We start from the raw sequence: 18,072 nt of genomic DNA, 5'->3' as shown, positions 1-18,072 counted from the left end.
TACATGCAAGGAGGTGGTGTCAAGAAGGAGGCGTTGGCATATGCGGGCTGAGGGCATCTGGACATACAAAGGAGGCGATGTGTTAAGATTCGATGGCTTTTGGATGCCTATAAATAGGGCAACTTGGGGCTGATAGTTCTCACAAATTATTCGTGCAGATAAAGAGGAATTAGTGTGAGAGTGTTAAGCATTGAGTGTAGAAAGAGACCCTGGGCTGCCATTGAGTTTGGACTTGTGAGAAGGGAGGAATTTGTGTTGGAAGACAGAAGGCCAGCTGGATGCATAGGGTAGGCGCTAATGCCATCGCCTGTCACCTAGCACATACACGCGCACCCAGCGCCGATCACGCATAGCCTAGCGCACGTCCATCGCAAGGCACACCCCTGGACGAGGCAGACGCCTATCAGCGCACACACGCTTACGCCCAACACCAGTGTCACGTCTTCGCTTGTGCATGATCTGCCGCCCAACCTATCACACGGGCAGTTGCCCACCCCAATCAAACTGCCTAAAGAAACTCCAAAGCTATGTTTTTGGGCATTTAAACCTATTTTTGGGTATTTTGAAGTGGGAAAGGTTATTTTTAATTTAAGGTTATTTTCAAGACCAAAATGGAATTATTTAGGGGATTTTGAGCTAATTTAGTATTTCTTCGAAAATGAATAAAAATTCAGGGAAATCGAACCAAAAGCTGCTCAAGGAAGATATTAAGGAAAATCTTCAAGAGGATTGTGAGTGGGATTTTACTATTTTTGTATGTTTGCAATTATATATATATTTATATATATAAGTGAGGGTTTGAAAATTGGCATGATCGGGAAATATGTTTTCTAGATTTTATTTGTTGATTTGCTTTTTGTGTTAATGCATAACATAAATTGCATTGAAAACTGGGATTGTACCCTGGAAAATTTTTAGTGTGTCTCAAGCACGTCTAACTGGATATTGTTGACATGTGCACATTCGGCAGAATATAAGGGTACTGGGATTGTTTCCACAACATGTATAGCGGGAAGTTCGCGGGAACCCCTGGGGAATACATGATCATGCCAAGGTTAACCAGTTATCAAGCTGGGAAGGTTACATTCTTATGTGTGATGATTGTTTGATTGTGGAATTGGTTTCCCGAGAACGAATTTCTTTCTTTTTAAAATATACCACTCACTAGGCTTTTTAGCTCACGTTTTTCAATTTTTTTATTCCCCCCCTCCGGTAGCGGAAGCAGAACGTTCTGGGAAAAACAACCCAAGGTCTGGAACTGATACTCTCTTACAGAGCGATACTCGGATCGAGTTATCTTTGAAAGTCATTAGAATTAATTAGGATTGAAAATATATTTAGAATAAACGCTTGTAACCGCTGCTAAAACTAATTATTGAAATCATACGTATTTTATTATTTTATGAATTGGTAAAAGTTAATGGTGGATATCACAAAGGTGGTGTCGGCTGTCTTTATATCTCCTTTCGGGTTTGGAGAGATAGAACTCGAGAGGGGGTGTGACAAGTTGGCATCAAAGCATAAGGTTCTGGAAAAACCTTGAGAATAAAAATTAGTGTAGGTACTGGCTAGCTCGTAGCAGGCTTTGGGAGTAGGGTTACAGGGAATCCTGGGAATAATGGACGGAGTTAGCTAAAATATAGTTTATAACCTAGAATGAATTTCAATGTAGGAATATGTATCCGAGTGGCAGACCCTGGTGGCAGCAGGAACCCAAAACGAGTGACACTACCTTCAGCACTGAGACTAGAAGAAATATAGGAAATATTGAAATTCATAACCTTTACTTAGACATTGATTTAGGACACCAAATCATTAACCTAGGAGTGAATACATCAGGATCTGGTAAAAAACCTGAATGTTTGAAATGTGGAAAGAACCACAAAAGCCCGTGTTTGTTGGGAACGAGTATATGTTACGGTTGTGGTCGACAGGGCCACATTAGAAAGAATTGTGTATATTTTCAGCAAAAGACTAGAAAAAGAAAAAAAAACCAATTCTGAGAGAAAACCAATCACAACAAACTGCACTAGTAGGCAACAGAAACAAGAGAGTTATACCTAAAACAATGGTTGGTAGGGAGACCAAAAAGAGTCATATGTTGGGGAGCTTCAGCCAATCAGTAGGCTTTGTTCGGAATTCTGGAACCGACATCCCTCGAAGAATAGTAATTGAATTTGACGGCAAATCTTCGTACGAGGTTTGTGTGGAAGACTCTCGAAAATTCTGCTTGTTTTGTCAACAACTTGGACATGTGCATGGTGCTTGTCCTTGGAGGCAGGAGGAGAAACCAGGCGTGAATTCTAAAGAAATGATTTTTGGAAGATTATCTATTAGAGACTAGGAATGAGAAGACGTAAGGAAATAAGAGAAGCAGGAAGAGAAAACAAAAGAATGTAAATATAGTAAATAAGACTAATGCTGTAAATAACCAGTGATGTGAATAAATAATTTAGATCTTTTGTGACTAATATGTGGTAAGTATTTAAGTAGTTAGGATTTATACTTAACCCTTATTTGATTACTTTGTAGAGGAATCATGCTAAGAAGTGGGAAACGCCAAGATCAAACCAATACCGATAAATGGGGAAAGGAAAGTTTAAGGGAATCTAGTCATCCTCAAGAAGAGCTAGAGAAGAAGAACAATTGTTAGATAGATTCGCTCACAGGCTACATGAGAGCCTGGGAACCATACAACTCGACCCCAAGAAAAAGTATGGTATAAAGTGTTTGAGATTGTTAGGAGCAACAGTGTTTGAAGAAACTACAGCCCCACTGATGCTGAGGTATGGATTAATCAATTGAAAAGGTGTTTCAAAGTAACGTGATGCCCTGAAGATAGGAAAGTGAATCTTGTGACCTTCTTACTGTAAAAACGGGCAGAAGATTGGTGGAGAATAGTGGAAAATAGGAGAAGAGAGAGAAGTGAAATTACTTGGAAAGAATTTTGTGAAGCTTTTTATTAGAAATTTTATCCTCGATCTGTGAGAGTATATCAGCATGCAGCGGAAGCAACAAGGATCAATAAGCACTCTGATTCATTAATTTTGGCAGTAACTAAATCATGCTTATCTAACACAAGAGGGTTTGAAGCCATACCTTTGTAGAACTCCTTAAGATCTTGATTCTCAACTGATATCTTCTCCAAAAATTGTTGTGAACCACCTCAAGATCTTCCTCACTATACTCTTGGGGCTTTAGAATGAGTTGTAGGACTCAAAACTAGCTTGAATGAAAGGAAACTTGGAGAGAAGCTCACTGCTACAACCCACTTGAAGAATAGTTTCTTCAGCTCGCATTTTTTTTGTAAAAACTCTTTGGATGCATGCCTCAATTCCACTCCAATCTTCTTTATTTATTGCAGGCTGTCATGCAAAGAATATGGTTGTATGAGATGCAGCTCATGCTTGGAGTTATTGAAGCCTAACTTAGTGGGTTTGGTGTGAGCAAGTTGAAGATGATAATGGAAAAAACCAAATTTCTATTTTGTGTCATTTTTCCAAAACCAAATGATTTCTAAAAATCAATTTGATTTCAAATATTGAAAATGTTATTAATTTTGTAAAATTAATTTCATAAATTAATTTCCTAATAAATAATTATTTAAATAATTCTAATAATTCTAATTAATTTAATATCAAATATTAAATTAATTTTACACAAATCCACCTTCATATATTTAATAAATATAAATTCTCCTATTCCGTTTAATTCTAATTTGAAGGTTTCAAATTAACTTATCATGCTACTCTAAAACTAATTTATTTACGAGCTAGTAGGGGGACCTTGCGGGCCTATAGATCATGAGCTCCAATGATCCGAGATTAATTGGCTAAACTCATTATACCGAATTAACCCCCATTTGTTAACTAATGGGTCACTCCACTAAAGCCCATACTTGAACTCCCCTTACAGTAGATATATTATGTCCATTTGATATAACCATGATCAGTAAGTCGATCCTTCACAGGTCATTCGTAATCACAGCTGGGTCAAGATCACCATTTTACCCCTGTGAATACATCTTGTTCCTTAAGTTCCCACTGACTCTATAATAAACAATTTGATTCATAATACTTATGAATCAAGTCTTTTCTTTATCATGAGAAGGCGGGCCCCGATTGTTCAAGACCTGGAATCAATACTTAAGAGAACAACCTATCTGCTAACCCTAAATCGGGTAGGAGCGAATTCCATCTTGCAAGGCTATGACCTCAGCTATTCATCCGATCTTATCCCCAAAATAGAAGGCTTATTGAGCAATGCTGTTGGACTACTCTCACCCATGCAGATCAAAGGATAATCCCAAACAAACAGAAGTTCATATCTAACTCAGGATTAAGATCGAGTCCTCCTAGATTACTTAAAATGAAATAGTCAGTTTTGATAGTGAATAGTCGTTATAAAGAAAAGTGACTATTTTGTGGTCTAGTTGCAAACTCATTTCATAGGATGCCCTCACTCACATGCCTCTACATGAATGATCTGTGGATCACATCATTTGTATTGCCTACAAAATGGATCGCATTCAATAGTATTACCAGGATGAGATACTCAATTTCATCCATATACTTATTAGACCATTTAGGCTATATACTATTTAACTTGATCCTATTTATGTCACCACATAAAGTTAAAGTATTCACACTATAGCCATGGATATGTTTATTGGATTTTCGTAATAGAATGCAAAATCAACAACTTTATTGAATAAATTACTCAATAATATTTTATTGATAAATAGAATGTTTAACACGAACTGTGAGTTCTAAGACATTCCCAACAATCTTCCACTTGGACTAAAACTCCAGTGAGAACAAATATATACAATACAATGTTAAGAAACATAAAGAGAAAATACAATAAACTAGGGCATTTTTAATACCATAGATATTCTTCTACTTGTCCTAGATTACAAATACAATAAACTAAGGCATTTCTAATACCATAGATATTCTCCCACTTGCCCTAGATTACATCACTTGGAGTCTTAGTCCGACCAGGTGGCCCTCAAACACTTTAGCCGAGAGGACCTTTGTAAATGGATCAGTAAAGTTGTCTTCAGAGGCTATCTTTGTGACGATCACATCTCCTCAGTGTACTATCTCTCTGATGAGATGGTACTTTCTCTCAATATGTTTTCTACATTTGTGACTCCTTGGTTCTTTTGAGTTGGCAACAACACCACTATTATCACAATACAATGTGATAGGTAGGTGCATATCTGGAACTACTTCCAAATTGCCAAGAATTTGCGTAGCCATACTGCTTCTTTAGCAGTTTTACATGCATCCACGTATTCTGCTTCCATTATGGAGTTAGAAATACAACTTTGCTTAATGCTTCTCCAAACTATAGCTCCTCCATTGAGAGTGAAAACTGATCCTGAAGTAGATTTCCTAGAATCTACGTCAGTCTAGAAATCAGAATCAGTGTATCTTGTGAGGATCAAATCTTTAGGTCCATACACAAGCATATAGTCCCTCGTTCTCCTTAGATATTTGAGGATGTCTTTTTACAGTAGTCCAATGACTGTGTCTTGGATTCAATTGGAACCTGCTGACGATTCCAACTATAAAGTATATGTCAGGGCGTGTACATAACATTGCGTATATCTCACTCCCAACTGCATATGCGTATGAAATTCTTGTCATTTCCTCAACATCTTAAGGTGTCTTAGGACACTGTTCCTTTGACAAATGAATTCCATGTCTAAAAGGTAACATACCTCTTTTGGAATTTTGCATATTATATTTTGACAACATCTTGTCAATATAAGATGCCTGAGATAGTGCTAGAGTTATATTCTTTCAATTTCGAAAGATCTGTATTCCTAGAACGTATTGAACATCACCCAAATCTTTCATTTGGAATTGTGTTGTTAACCATCTCTTTACATCAGCAAGGAAACTTGTCTCATTCCCAATGAGCAAAATATCATCAACATAAAGAACTAAAAATGCTACAATCTTGTTGGATATCTTCTTGTATACACAAGGTTCGTCAACATTCTATTCAAAGCCATAAGATTTAACCTCAGAATCAAACCTTATATTCCAGGATCTTGATGCTCGTTTCAATCCATAAATGGATCGTTTAAGCTTATAGACTTTCTGTTCTTCTCCTTTTTCGATGAATCCTTCTGGTTGAAACATAAAAATACTTGTATCAAGATAGCCATTTAGGAAAGCTATCTTGACATCCATTTTCCATATTTCATAGTCATAATATGTGGCAATGGAAAGAAGTATTCTAATTGACTTTATCATGGCAACAGGAGAAAAATTTTCTTCATAATCAACCCCTTCTCTTTGGGTAAAACCTTTTGCCACGAGTCTGACTTTATAGGTTTGCACCTTGTCAGTTCGGTCTCGTTTCCTCTTGTAGATCCATTTACAACCTTTAGGTGTAATTTCATGTGGTTGATCTACAAGTTCCCAGAGAGAGTTGAAGTACATAGACTCCATTTCAATGTCCATGACTTTTATCCCCTATTCCCTGTCAACATCTTCCATTGCCTTTTTAAAGGTTAATAGATCCTCTAAACCATCATCATGTATGTTAAAACCTCACATCGCTCACGTATGCTCATAAAATCGGGTTAATAACGCTCAATTATTTGCTTATAATCCCCAAGTATGAGGTGTTTTGTAAACTGTCAATTTAAATACCTCCAACCTTAGACAAGATTATAGACCGGTTGAGTTTGTAACCAAATTTTACAAGATAACGACCTATTTCAACTATTAAAATAAGTTGTTATTTGTTAACCTTATGTGAGCATGCATCTTATCTTTGTTATGGATTTTAAATGTCTAATCCGATTTTTATAACAATTATAAAACAATAAACATGTTGATCATCCATAACATTCATCAAGTATTTTGAGATTTAATATAATACTTTATATTAAATACTTGAAACCCTAACATGCATACTATATATTATTGCTCTTTATAACATAATTTCAATGCATGCTACAGGCTTCCTATGGTGGGATTTTAAATCTTCATGGCATACTATATGCACATAAAAAATTTATTTAATTATAACATACATTTACAATGCATTTGTAATTAACACACTGATATGGACCAGTTTTGACATTCCAAGGAAGCAATTAGCCTAAATTATTACAATAATAATTGATTTCACAAGCCGACTCGAACTGGACCTGAACCGCCCGAACCAGATCTCTAAAGCACTAAAACAGGTTGAACTAGCCAAAATGGGGCTGAATCGGACCTCCAAGACTCGAACCAGCCGAACCGGTTCACTTGAATCGTCGATCTGGTTGTGTGCATTTTTTTTAGGCTAGGATGAACAACATTGCAACGTCACATGATTTCTTCACTTTTTTGGACTGTTTAATGAGCAGCGTTGCAACGCTCTAAGGGTTGTGTCACAACACTGATTGGCAGTAGCTTCAAAGTTGAAATTCTGCAGATGACCTCTCTTGCTTCTTTTTTCAATTACAACCTAATTGCAACTTTATTGACTCTAAAAAATTTACAAACTCTTAATCACACATTAAGGCCCATAAACAAATAGCCAATTAAAAAAATTAACATTTAATTGAAGAGAAATTGAATGCCAAAATTAAATTAACCATATCAGCAACCATTTTCATACAACCTATGAAAATCACCCTCCAAGCTAAAATTAATACGAATTAAGTGCTTAAATCATGCTCTGACACCAATTGTCGGGGTTAACATGCAATTAGTAGAAGTAAACAGAATCATTAAACATTCTAATTCATCAATTTTAGTAACTAAGAAAGCATATTCAAGAACTTAAAATAGGGTTGGATGATATACCTTTGAAGACCTTCAATCCACAAAATTCAGCTTCAATTTCCTCAGCAGCAAAGTGTTAACCACCACTTGATCTTCCCTACTATTCTCTAGGGTTTTAGATTGGGTGGTGGAACCCAAAATGAGCTGAAATTTGAGGGAATTTTTTAGGAAATTTCATATTTGAGTGTCAAGACTTAGAGAGAGCCCTTCTCTCTCAAGTTTCTAAATTTGCATGAATTTTCAACAACTGAAGTTCAATTTATTTTTCCCTTCTCCATGCAGCCTTCTTCCATGAGGTAATGACACTCAAACCACTTTGGAGAAGTGGATTTGTGTGGTGTAAGATATAATGGAAGAAATGAGAACAATTTTAAACTTAAATGAATTTTAACATAAAAGTCGATTAAATTTTATTTGAAATCAAATTTTAAATTTTAAAATTAATCACATAAATATTAATTCAAAAATTAATTTTAAATAAATTAATTCTAAATAATTAATTAAATAATTTAATTAATTTAATATCAAATATTAAATTAATAAAACACTGATTCTCAACATGAATCCCTATTCATTAATTTAATATTTAAATCAAATTTAAATATTATCTAATTTTCCAATTCTGTTTAATTCATCAATTAAACGTGTAATTATATCGTATATAATTACCGATTCCTTCAATTTGAGTTTGAACATTTCAAATTCTCTTATCACGATATTCTAAGGTTTTATCCCTCTGTGAGATAATAAGAGGACCTAATGGACCTACAGATCATGAGCTCCAACGATCCGAGATTAACAGCTAAACTCTTTAACCTGAATTAACTAACATTCGTTAACTATTGGGTCACTCCACTAAAGCCCAGTAGTTGCATTCCCCTCACTATAGATATAATTGTGTCTACTCGGTATAACTATAATTAGTAAGTCAACCCTTCACAGGTTGTCTGTAATAACGGTTGGGTCCAAAAAGCTGTTTTACCCCCGAGATTACATCTTATAACTTAAGTCTCATTGATCCTTTAATGAACAATTGGTTTGTGATCCAATCACTAAACCAAGTCCCTTTCGAGCCAATGAGAGAGTAGGGTTCCTTGTTCAAGACCCGAAATCAGCAGCTAAAGGGAACAACCTCTCTATTATCCCTAAAAGTGGGTAGGAGTGAATTTCGTCTTACACCCTCTGTCCCTAGCTATCTACCCGATCTTACCCCTGAAATGGAAAGCTTATTGAGCCGGCGCTGGTGAGTCAACCCTCATCCATGCAAATCTAAGGATAATCCGGAATAAATAGGAGTTCATAGTTAGCTCAGGATTAAGGTCAAGTTACCTAGGTCATCGCTTTGAAATAGTCAGTCTTAAACGGTAAATAGCATTATAAAGTAAGAGTGACTTATTTCTTGGTCTGATCTTATACAAACTCTTTGCATAGGATGCTCCTACTCGCATGTCTCCACATGAATGAATTAGGATCACTTCGTTTATTGCACTTTACACTTTACAATTGTAACATCTACAAAGTGGGTCGTATCCAATAGTGTCCCTAGAATAAGGTACCTAGCCTTATCCATATACTATAGACCATTTTGGCTATTTACTCGAACTTCATCCACTCTTATGTCTCCACATGAAATTTAAATACTCATGTAATAGCTATGGATCTTAGTTTATTGGATTTAGGTTATTTCTAAAAACGAAATGAGCAATTCATGCATCTAATAACAACTTTATTGAATCTAACTTCAATAACATCTATATTGATTGACAGAATAAATTTGTTGTTTACAAACTACGAGTTTTAGGACATAAAACCCAACATTCAGGATTTTATGTTTTAAAATTTTTAGTCTCGATGTTTGAACTTGAAGTTTTAAGTGTTTTTTCTTTTAAACTTTTTAAGAGAATTTTCTATTTTGTTTTATGGTTTTAAGGGTACCTTGTTAAATGGATTTCAGTTATTTAGTTTTAATAAAGTTAATTACTTTATGCTAATAAATTGGTTTTATTAAATTATGAAAAGATGTCAATTTGAATTGTATGCATCCATGTCTATAGTAACAACCTAGTTTAAGTCCTAAGGAGCTCGGTCGTTACATTATCTCTCGAGCAATATTCATTAAATCTCTCTCTAATTTGATTCGTCACATTTGTACTATGTTGAGATTGTTTTATGTCAATTTCTTTTCCTAAAACATATGGTGTATTTGATAGAATTCAGTCGTAGAACACGTTTTGGAATGAATAAGATGTAATCTTTCATTAAAAAATAAATAAATAAAAAAGATTGCTACCATTTTCTTATGAATAGAGAAAAAATATAGTTAGTTTAATAGCAAGATAAATAACCTTTATAAGAGGTGGATATTTTATCTTTTTAGTTTGAAATCTCTTTTCCTCAAAGCCTACTTTAACCATTAAATGAAGAGGTTGTGTCTTTTTTTAGTGTAATAGATGTGAGATATAGAAATTTGAACTATAAACTTCAAAGAAAGTGCATACCAATTATCACTTAAATAAGTTTGTATTTAAAAAGGAAAAGTATTTTTGCATCTATGAACACCTTAAGACCAAATACATTGAACTAGTATAATATAGGCAATACGTACTTAACTATTGCCTAATATTATAAATAACAATTCACAGTGTTGTCTTAAATTTAAAGGTCGTAGTGTACAAACCAATATATAACAAATTCTTTAACTCACTTTTAGATAAAATAATGGGTTATATAGATTCTTGTAGTTTTTGTCTTTTATAGTTTTATAAATAGTGGTTGTAAGAAGAGCATTTACGAATAAAGTGGCTTAGCAAAAGACACAAAGTTTAATTCTATTGTCTTTTTATAAAATAATTTGAATTAAGATCTGGTCAAGTGGCTGATGATCTCCGTAATTAATTTAAACCATAGGTACAAAATCAATAATATTCATAAGATTTTTTTAAAAAAAGAATTTAACACGTAAAATGAAGGATTAAATTTCTAACTTTTTATTGAACATACATATTTTATATCAAGGACAAATTTAAAACTTAAATTATTAATAACAAATCAAAATATCATTCAAATGGCCATATGGTAACCTACAACTCTTTACAAATGGTCGGTTCAAACACCTTTGGATGCATTTGCAATTATTCTAAATAAATTATTAAATTAAATTTCGAATAAAATAATTATATTTTCCTTGCGGCAAGGAAAAGGAGAGAGTAAAAAGAAAAAAAGGAGAGAGAGAGAGAAAATATTTCATTATAGTAATGATAAAAAGATTATATTATATGAATATATAATAACAAGAGGGGCCCTTTAAAACGCATAAAAAGCCCCATTACATCATACTGAAAAAGACCCATTGCCCAATCAAAACAAAATCCAAGAAACCAGTTTACACCTTTTTTTTTTTGGTTGCTTTTCCCAAACTTTGAAAATATTTTCTTCAATGATATTGATTTCCTTTTACCTACCCAACCCCCCCAAAATTAAAACTAATATATTAATATTTTACACTTGAAATTTTCCGAGGATTAACCAATCTAATCTCATCAACACAAAAGCATAAAAGAGATTAGATTTAAGATTAAAAGCCTCACTTAAATGAATCAGTAATGAAGCAGGTGATGATGAGCAGAAGCCATAATGGGTTGTTGTTGTTGATGTTGAGTGAGGAAGAAGGAGTTGATGAACAATGGGTTAAGATCAAAATCATCAAAGTTGTCACAAAAGTTTTGAAGAAAATTATTTTGTTGTTGTTGTTCATCATCATCATTGTTGTTGATATGAGATAAGATCTGGTTTAAGGACTCTAATCTATGAGTAAGTTCCAGAATCTGAGCTTTCAAAACAGAGTTCTCTGCTTCAATGTTGAGAAAGAGTTGAGTTGTGAGATGAATTCTTGAAATCATTTGATTTTTGTTATCTCTGAGCTGACTTACTTGCGCCATTAATCCATCCAAGTGCTGCTGTTTTCGCATCCTCGATCTCCTCGCCGATTCCCTATTCGATTGCATTCTTTTTCTTTTTCTTTGGTCCATCAATTGCTTCAGCTCTGCTTCAGAACCAGAGCTCTGATTCTGAAGCACAACCTGATCAGATAATGAACCTGAAGAATTCCCACTAGAACAATCCATAATCATAAAGAAAAAAAAAACAACACTATAATTACTATTTTATATATATATATATAGAGAGAGAGAGAGAGAGAGAGAGAGATTTATGTATTTACAGTTGATAAGAAAACCCCAGAAGCTAAATTCAGGGGAATTTGATTTTGATTTTGAGTTTTGGGAATATAAAGGAAGAGCGTAAAATTAATGATATACTAAAATGGGAATGCGAGGGAAATGGTTCATGAGAAGACGTAGAACCAGTGGAGGAATACGACGGAGAAAGATTGAACTAAATGGGTACGGCGGCGGAGGGAAGAGCTTATGATGAAACCGGAACGGAGGATTTCACTGAGAACCGGAGACATCAATCTCAAGCGTTAAAGATAAGGTTTCCAGCATCTATATATTAATGGAACGAAATCGGAGATGTTGTGGACGGCGGAGAGAGAGAAAAGAAGGCGGCGGAGGAGAGGGAGAGAGGGCGGAGAGATGGGGGGGGGGAGGAGAGAGAAGGGAGAAGGGAAGGGAATTTGAAAGTGGCGAAGAGGCAATATATAGAAAAAGAAAGGGGTGAAAAAGAGAAAAAGGGGGAAAATGAAGGGTGGAAATGAAAAGAGGAAAGTAAAAGAGGGGCATTGGAATGGGAATCAAAGTGAAGATGGGGAGGGTGGTGATTGAGCGTGTGTGGTGCAGATGGATTATTCACAACCGTCCAATTCCAGCTGGGGAGCAGTATATTAATATTGTAGAGTAGCGCTACCCAAATTTTTATAGTACGTAAAAAACTTCATATTATCTCACTCTCTATTGCTTGGTGGTACGTCAAAATGTGTTTTTAGTTTATCAAATATGTTACCGCAATATCATTTGTTGATTTTGTTAGAGTGTCATGTACGGTCATACAACCTTTGGATCTGAGTCAAAGAGAGAAAGTTTGTGTAGAAATGAGGAGACCCAAACTTAAGGAGTATCTGAATTAGTTAAAACTTAAGAGTAAGTTTACGTGAATTGTTGGAGATGGAGTCTATCAACTAAGTTCATTATTGTAATCGCTTAACTCTTTATCTAGTGAAGTTTCTCTCCACCGAGCATATTGCTGCCAGAGTATGTAGTTTTGCATTGAACTAGATTACTTAGCCTCTATGCTTTTCTATCTCTACCCTCATTGTTCAACATTAAGATATTTGTTTTATATGTCATATTTTTATTACAACATCGTGCTTGACTTTGTGTACTCTATGTTAGATTCACTTTATAATTTCAGAACCTACAACACTAAAGAGGACATAAGTCTCTCAATCACAATCCTTTCGGAACATTGATCAAACTAAAAAAAATTGTTTAGTTGCTAGTTATAATTAAAAATATTTATTTATTTAATCAACAACTATAAGGTTAGTGGTCAAATAACCAACATTTAAGTATACATATGTATTATCTATTGTACTATGTTTAAATTTTGTTCGTTTACTTTGTTAATTGGTTACTTATCAATAAATTGAGATATGAATTTGAAACAAGAAAATAAATCGATATAAAGAATAATGCCTTTTTAGAATTTGGAGTATAATTTATAATAAGAAGAAATACACTTTTAGTAAGTGAGCTTGATTTTAATGTATTTGAGTCTTTAAATTTTCAAACTCAACAAGTCAGCATATTTATGATAACTTTGTTTTTGGATTCTAATGTTATATTAACTTTTTGTTAGATAAGACTGATTCGACATCTTTTCTAATTGTTTTTAAGATGACATGGTTAAAATATAATAATATTATATTTGAAGTGGTTGATATGATAAAAAAAAAATACATTACTAATGTATTTTAAAATAAAAATTAGAAAGAATTATAAAATAGTAGTATTTTATAAAAAATCGACATTCCTCAACTTTTTTCAATGTAGAATTCTCAACGTTGTTGGTCATCTCTCACATTCTTCATCCCATATTCATGGCCGTGGCTGCCGGTCTCATCCTCTCCGTCGTCGTCTGCCACCTTATTCACATTCTCCTTTCTCTCCTTTCTTTCTTTCTCAAATATTCAAGTATGAGGAAGGGAACCTTTTCAATTACGAAAGGGAAGAATGGAAGGAGAAGTGGAAATAAACGAATGAGAAGGGGAAAAAACGACAAGGAACAATTTGATGCGATGAACAAGGTAGGTGGAGGGAGAAAGAAGATGGAGAGGGGAAGGAACATTAAGGAAAAAAAAAAGAAAAAAAAGAGTTGTATTTGTTAATTAATAATAAAACTAATTTATCACACCAACTTCTTATAAATAAGAAATTATTATATTTTAGTCACGTCAGCTTAAAAAACAATTAAAAAAATAATCGAATCAGTCCTATATAATAGAAAATTATTATAAAGACAAAACAAAAAGGAAAAAAAAAATGTTAGCGGTAGTGATAAAAAAAATGAGATGATCTGAAATTTCACTGGTTAAAAGGTTGAATTTGAAGACTAAGAAATTCAAATATAACCATAGTTTAAAATTTCGCTTCGAAATTTCGATTTTTCTTATTCAAAATTTTGATGGAAATTTCAATAATTTTGATAGAAATTTTGATTTCTTTTTAGCAATTAGACTCAAAAGAATATTTTAAAATTTATAGACTTATCTTAATTATACGAATGGTATAGTTTCACACATGAATATATAATTCTATCACAAAATTAAATTGATGTATGTTTTATTTTTATCATAAAAAACTTTCATTTTCAAAACCAAAATTGTGAAAAATAATAACATATATTTATTTTTAATTTCATTCAAACATTATCCACTGATTTTCACATCACTTCACTTCAAAATTAGATTGATGTAGGTTTTATTTATTTATTTTTTTATCATCTAAAGCTTTCATTTTTAAGAAATCAAAATTGATAAAAATAATATGTATTTATTTTTAATTTTATTCAAACCTTTTTCTATTGAATTTTTACATTATTTAACCTTAAAATTGAATTGACGTGAGTTTTGTTATTTTTACCGTCTAAAGTTTTCATTTAAAAAAAAAAACTTAGAAAAAAAAACTCTATAAATTTCGGTCTCTGTCACCTCTTTTAACCCTATCATTTTCGTGCCGCGTTTCAGTTTTCACCGACACCGAGAAGCCCGAAAACTTTACACCCGGAAGACTGACTGCACCTTAGTTGCGAAGCCGACACGTCGCACCCAAAAAGCTGAACGACGGCAAGGGCAAATATATTAATGCCATTATGACTACGTTTGAAGAGTAATATCGTCTTTTACTAATGCTCAGTTTGTCCTTAAAGTTAGTCCGCCTCACCTCGACCAATAACATTCCACAACTTCTATTTTGGGGTTGTTTCTGAAAATAATGAAACTCTTGGCCACTAAAACTTAAAACTAAATTATTTCGCAATTGTCCAAATCTTCCACAATTAACATGAAATACATTTGCCGACCAATATCTAAATCGGGGACGTCCATATAAACTTCTAGAATATATATAAACATTTTAGGGCTTGGTAAACAAATAAAAATCATGCTATTACATTAAATTCACGTTAGCGACATTTTGCTGTTCATTTTATATTAAAACCATATTATTATAAACATTATTTTTTTACAATAGAACATAGATATTGATTCACCTCTTACAGTAAAGAGAAATCATTTGATTTGCAAAAATATTTATGTAATTGTCAATGAAAATTTGAAACATCTACTTTGAAGAATGAATGAATAAATAAAATATCATCAAGTTTTTTTTAAGTGTACGACACTCATTACCCGTTGTGAGAACAAAAACGAGAACTTTCACATTTTTATTTGTTTAACTAAAAACATTTTTTTTTATTAATTAGGAGTTTGGAATTCCACTTCTAACACAAAATTTCAAGTTACAATGGTTTTTTTGATAAATTATAATTTTAGTCACGTCTTTTGTAAATTCACTTATTGCATTTAAAAATGTAGATTTTACTGTAATTAATTCATATCAACCTATAATTAGGAGAGACATAATATATAATTGTCGAAAAAGCAGCTTGTAACCCTAGGGGCATTTTAGTAATTATGTGTATCATAGGGCTTCCCACTAGTCTATTTATTTGGCCTATTCTCTTGTACTTTGGGTATCAGAATTAATAATAAAAATCAGTGTCTATTGTGGTTTTTCTCCCTGTACTAGAGTTTCCACGTAACTGTGTTGTTATTCTCTTCCCTACTCTTTTATTTTTGACATGGTATCAGAGCCCATAAAGCCCAAACGGGTGATGTCGATCCAATAAGAAGAAATTGTGATTCGATCAAGATTGGTGAACCCAAAAGAGGCACCATCTTGAGGGGGTATGTTGAGAATCCCACAATAGAAAAACCAAGGGGACTCACACTCTTTATAGGATAGATGGGTTACTCCTCTCATTGTCAATTGGTTTTGAGATGGAACCCCATACTATCTAACATGGTATCAACCATTATGGGAGAGAACCATCCACAGTCGCCTTCAGCTGGTGGATCTTCGAGTTTTGATATGAAAACTGCTACTTATCGGAATTAATTTCTGTCGTCCAGTTGCAGTCAACAGAAAGCTGCCATCAATGGGAGCCGCACATGGACAGATATGAAGAATACACAAATAGAGCCGATCTACCTCATCTCACGCCACCGTTAACTGATCCCTCAGGTACGGCCGCAGTAACCCCTCAGACCCATCGCGAGGCGGACCAGATCTAGCTCCGATCGAGGATGTCCGCATCCGCAGTAACCCTTCGGCAGACAAAGTTTCTTCCGATTGATGAACAGGGTGGGCTTCCGATCGCATCTAGGGCTTCGACTTCGACCTGCAAAAACTCAACTGCGCCGGCGTACCCTAGGGTTTTCGCGTCAGATCCGGCGAACCCACTCGTCCGACAAAGAGAACAGGACCTCTCCGATTCTGCCCTAGGCGCATTCGACCAACAACAGGCCGACAACCGCCTCCAGCCGTCGATTTCCTTCTAACCGGTTGTGGCTCGACCCAATACCCAGATGAAAGCCCGGTAAATTCTTTTCCTATTTTACCTACTACAAATATCCTGCCTGTGTTTCCCTCAGTTGACAATACAACCAGCCTGAGTACGGTTGGAATCAGTACCATCGCCCAGTCAGGCAATATACAGTCTTTTGGTCTTATTAGTGTGAACGGTAAAAAAACCTTGGATTGTTGACTCAAGGGCGACAGATCATCTTACTGGTACCTCTGATCAGTTTCTCTCATATTATCCAAGTGCTAGTAACGAACGAATTAGGATTGCAGATGGGTCGTTCGCACATGTTGTAGGAAAAGGGGATTTATCTCCGTTTGAGGGTTTGGTTTTGTGGGACGTTTTGCATGTTCCTAAAATTTCATATAATTTGTTATCCATCAGTAAGATTACAAGAGATTTGAATTGTCAGGCAGTTTTTTCACCCGACTCTGTTTTATTTCAGGATCTAAGCTCGGGGACGACGATTGGCACTGCCCGGCACGATGGGGGACTCTACTTCCTAACTGATGATGTTTCCTCTAGGAATGATTATAGGACTAGCTTTGCCTCCTTAAATTTTTCTACCTCTAAGAATGATTTTCTGTTATGGCATTACCACTTAGGGCATCCGAACTTTCAGTACATGAAACACTTATTTCCGTATTTATTTCGCAATATTAATGTGTCTTCTTTAAAGTGTGAAGTGTGTATTCGTGCCAAACAGAGTCGTGTCTCATTTCACTCCCAGCCCTATAAACCATCCAAACCCTTCACCTTAGTCCATAGTGATGTTTGGGGTCCCTCACCAACCACAACCTCCACAGGAAACGCTGGTTTGTCACTTTTATAGACGACCACACTCGGCTTACTTGGGTCTTTCTTCTCACTGATAAGTCTGATGTGTTATTTATATTCCAGCAATTTTATGCCACTGTGGAAACCCAGTTTAATGCCAGGATTGGTATTTTGAGAAGTGACAATGGGCGGGAATTTTTTAACGCTTCCTTCCAGGAGTTTCTTACTTCCAAAGGGATTATCCATCAGAGTTTGTGTGCCTACACTCCCCAACAAAATGGGGTAGTAGAGAGGAAAAATCGTCATTTGGTGGAAGTTGCTAGGTCCTTAATGCTATCCACATCACTCCCGTCTTACCTATAGGGTGATGCCATCCTTACTGCTGCTCACTTAATCA

General features: G+C 34.6%; 1 protein-coding gene across 1 annotated transcript; it reads right to left on the bottom strand.

The window, feature by feature from the left end:
• Positions 1 to 11,245: 11,245 nt before the first annotated feature.
• On the bottom strand, positions 11,246 to 12,431 carry LOC120085241 (bZIP transcription factor 11-like). The gene has a single exon (XM_039041141.1). It carries the CDS (start codon positions 11,927 to 11,929, stop codon positions 11,396 to 11,398), a length of 534 nt encoding a protein of 177 aa, XP_038897069.1. The 5' UTR covers positions 11,930 to 12,431; the 3' UTR covers positions 11,246 to 11,395.
• Positions 12,432 to 18,072: the final 5,641 nt, after the last annotated feature.

This window comes from Benincasa hispida, chromosome 9 (assembly GCF_009727055.1).
Source record: "Benincasa hispida cultivar B227 chromosome 9, ASM972705v1, whole genome shotgun sequence".
NCBI classification, from domain to species: Eukaryota; Viridiplantae; Streptophyta; class Magnoliopsida; order Cucurbitales; family Cucurbitaceae; genus Benincasa; species Benincasa hispida.
The sequence above is the reverse complement of the archived record's forward strand: the minus strand, read 5'-3'. Positions and strand labels throughout refer to the sequence as shown.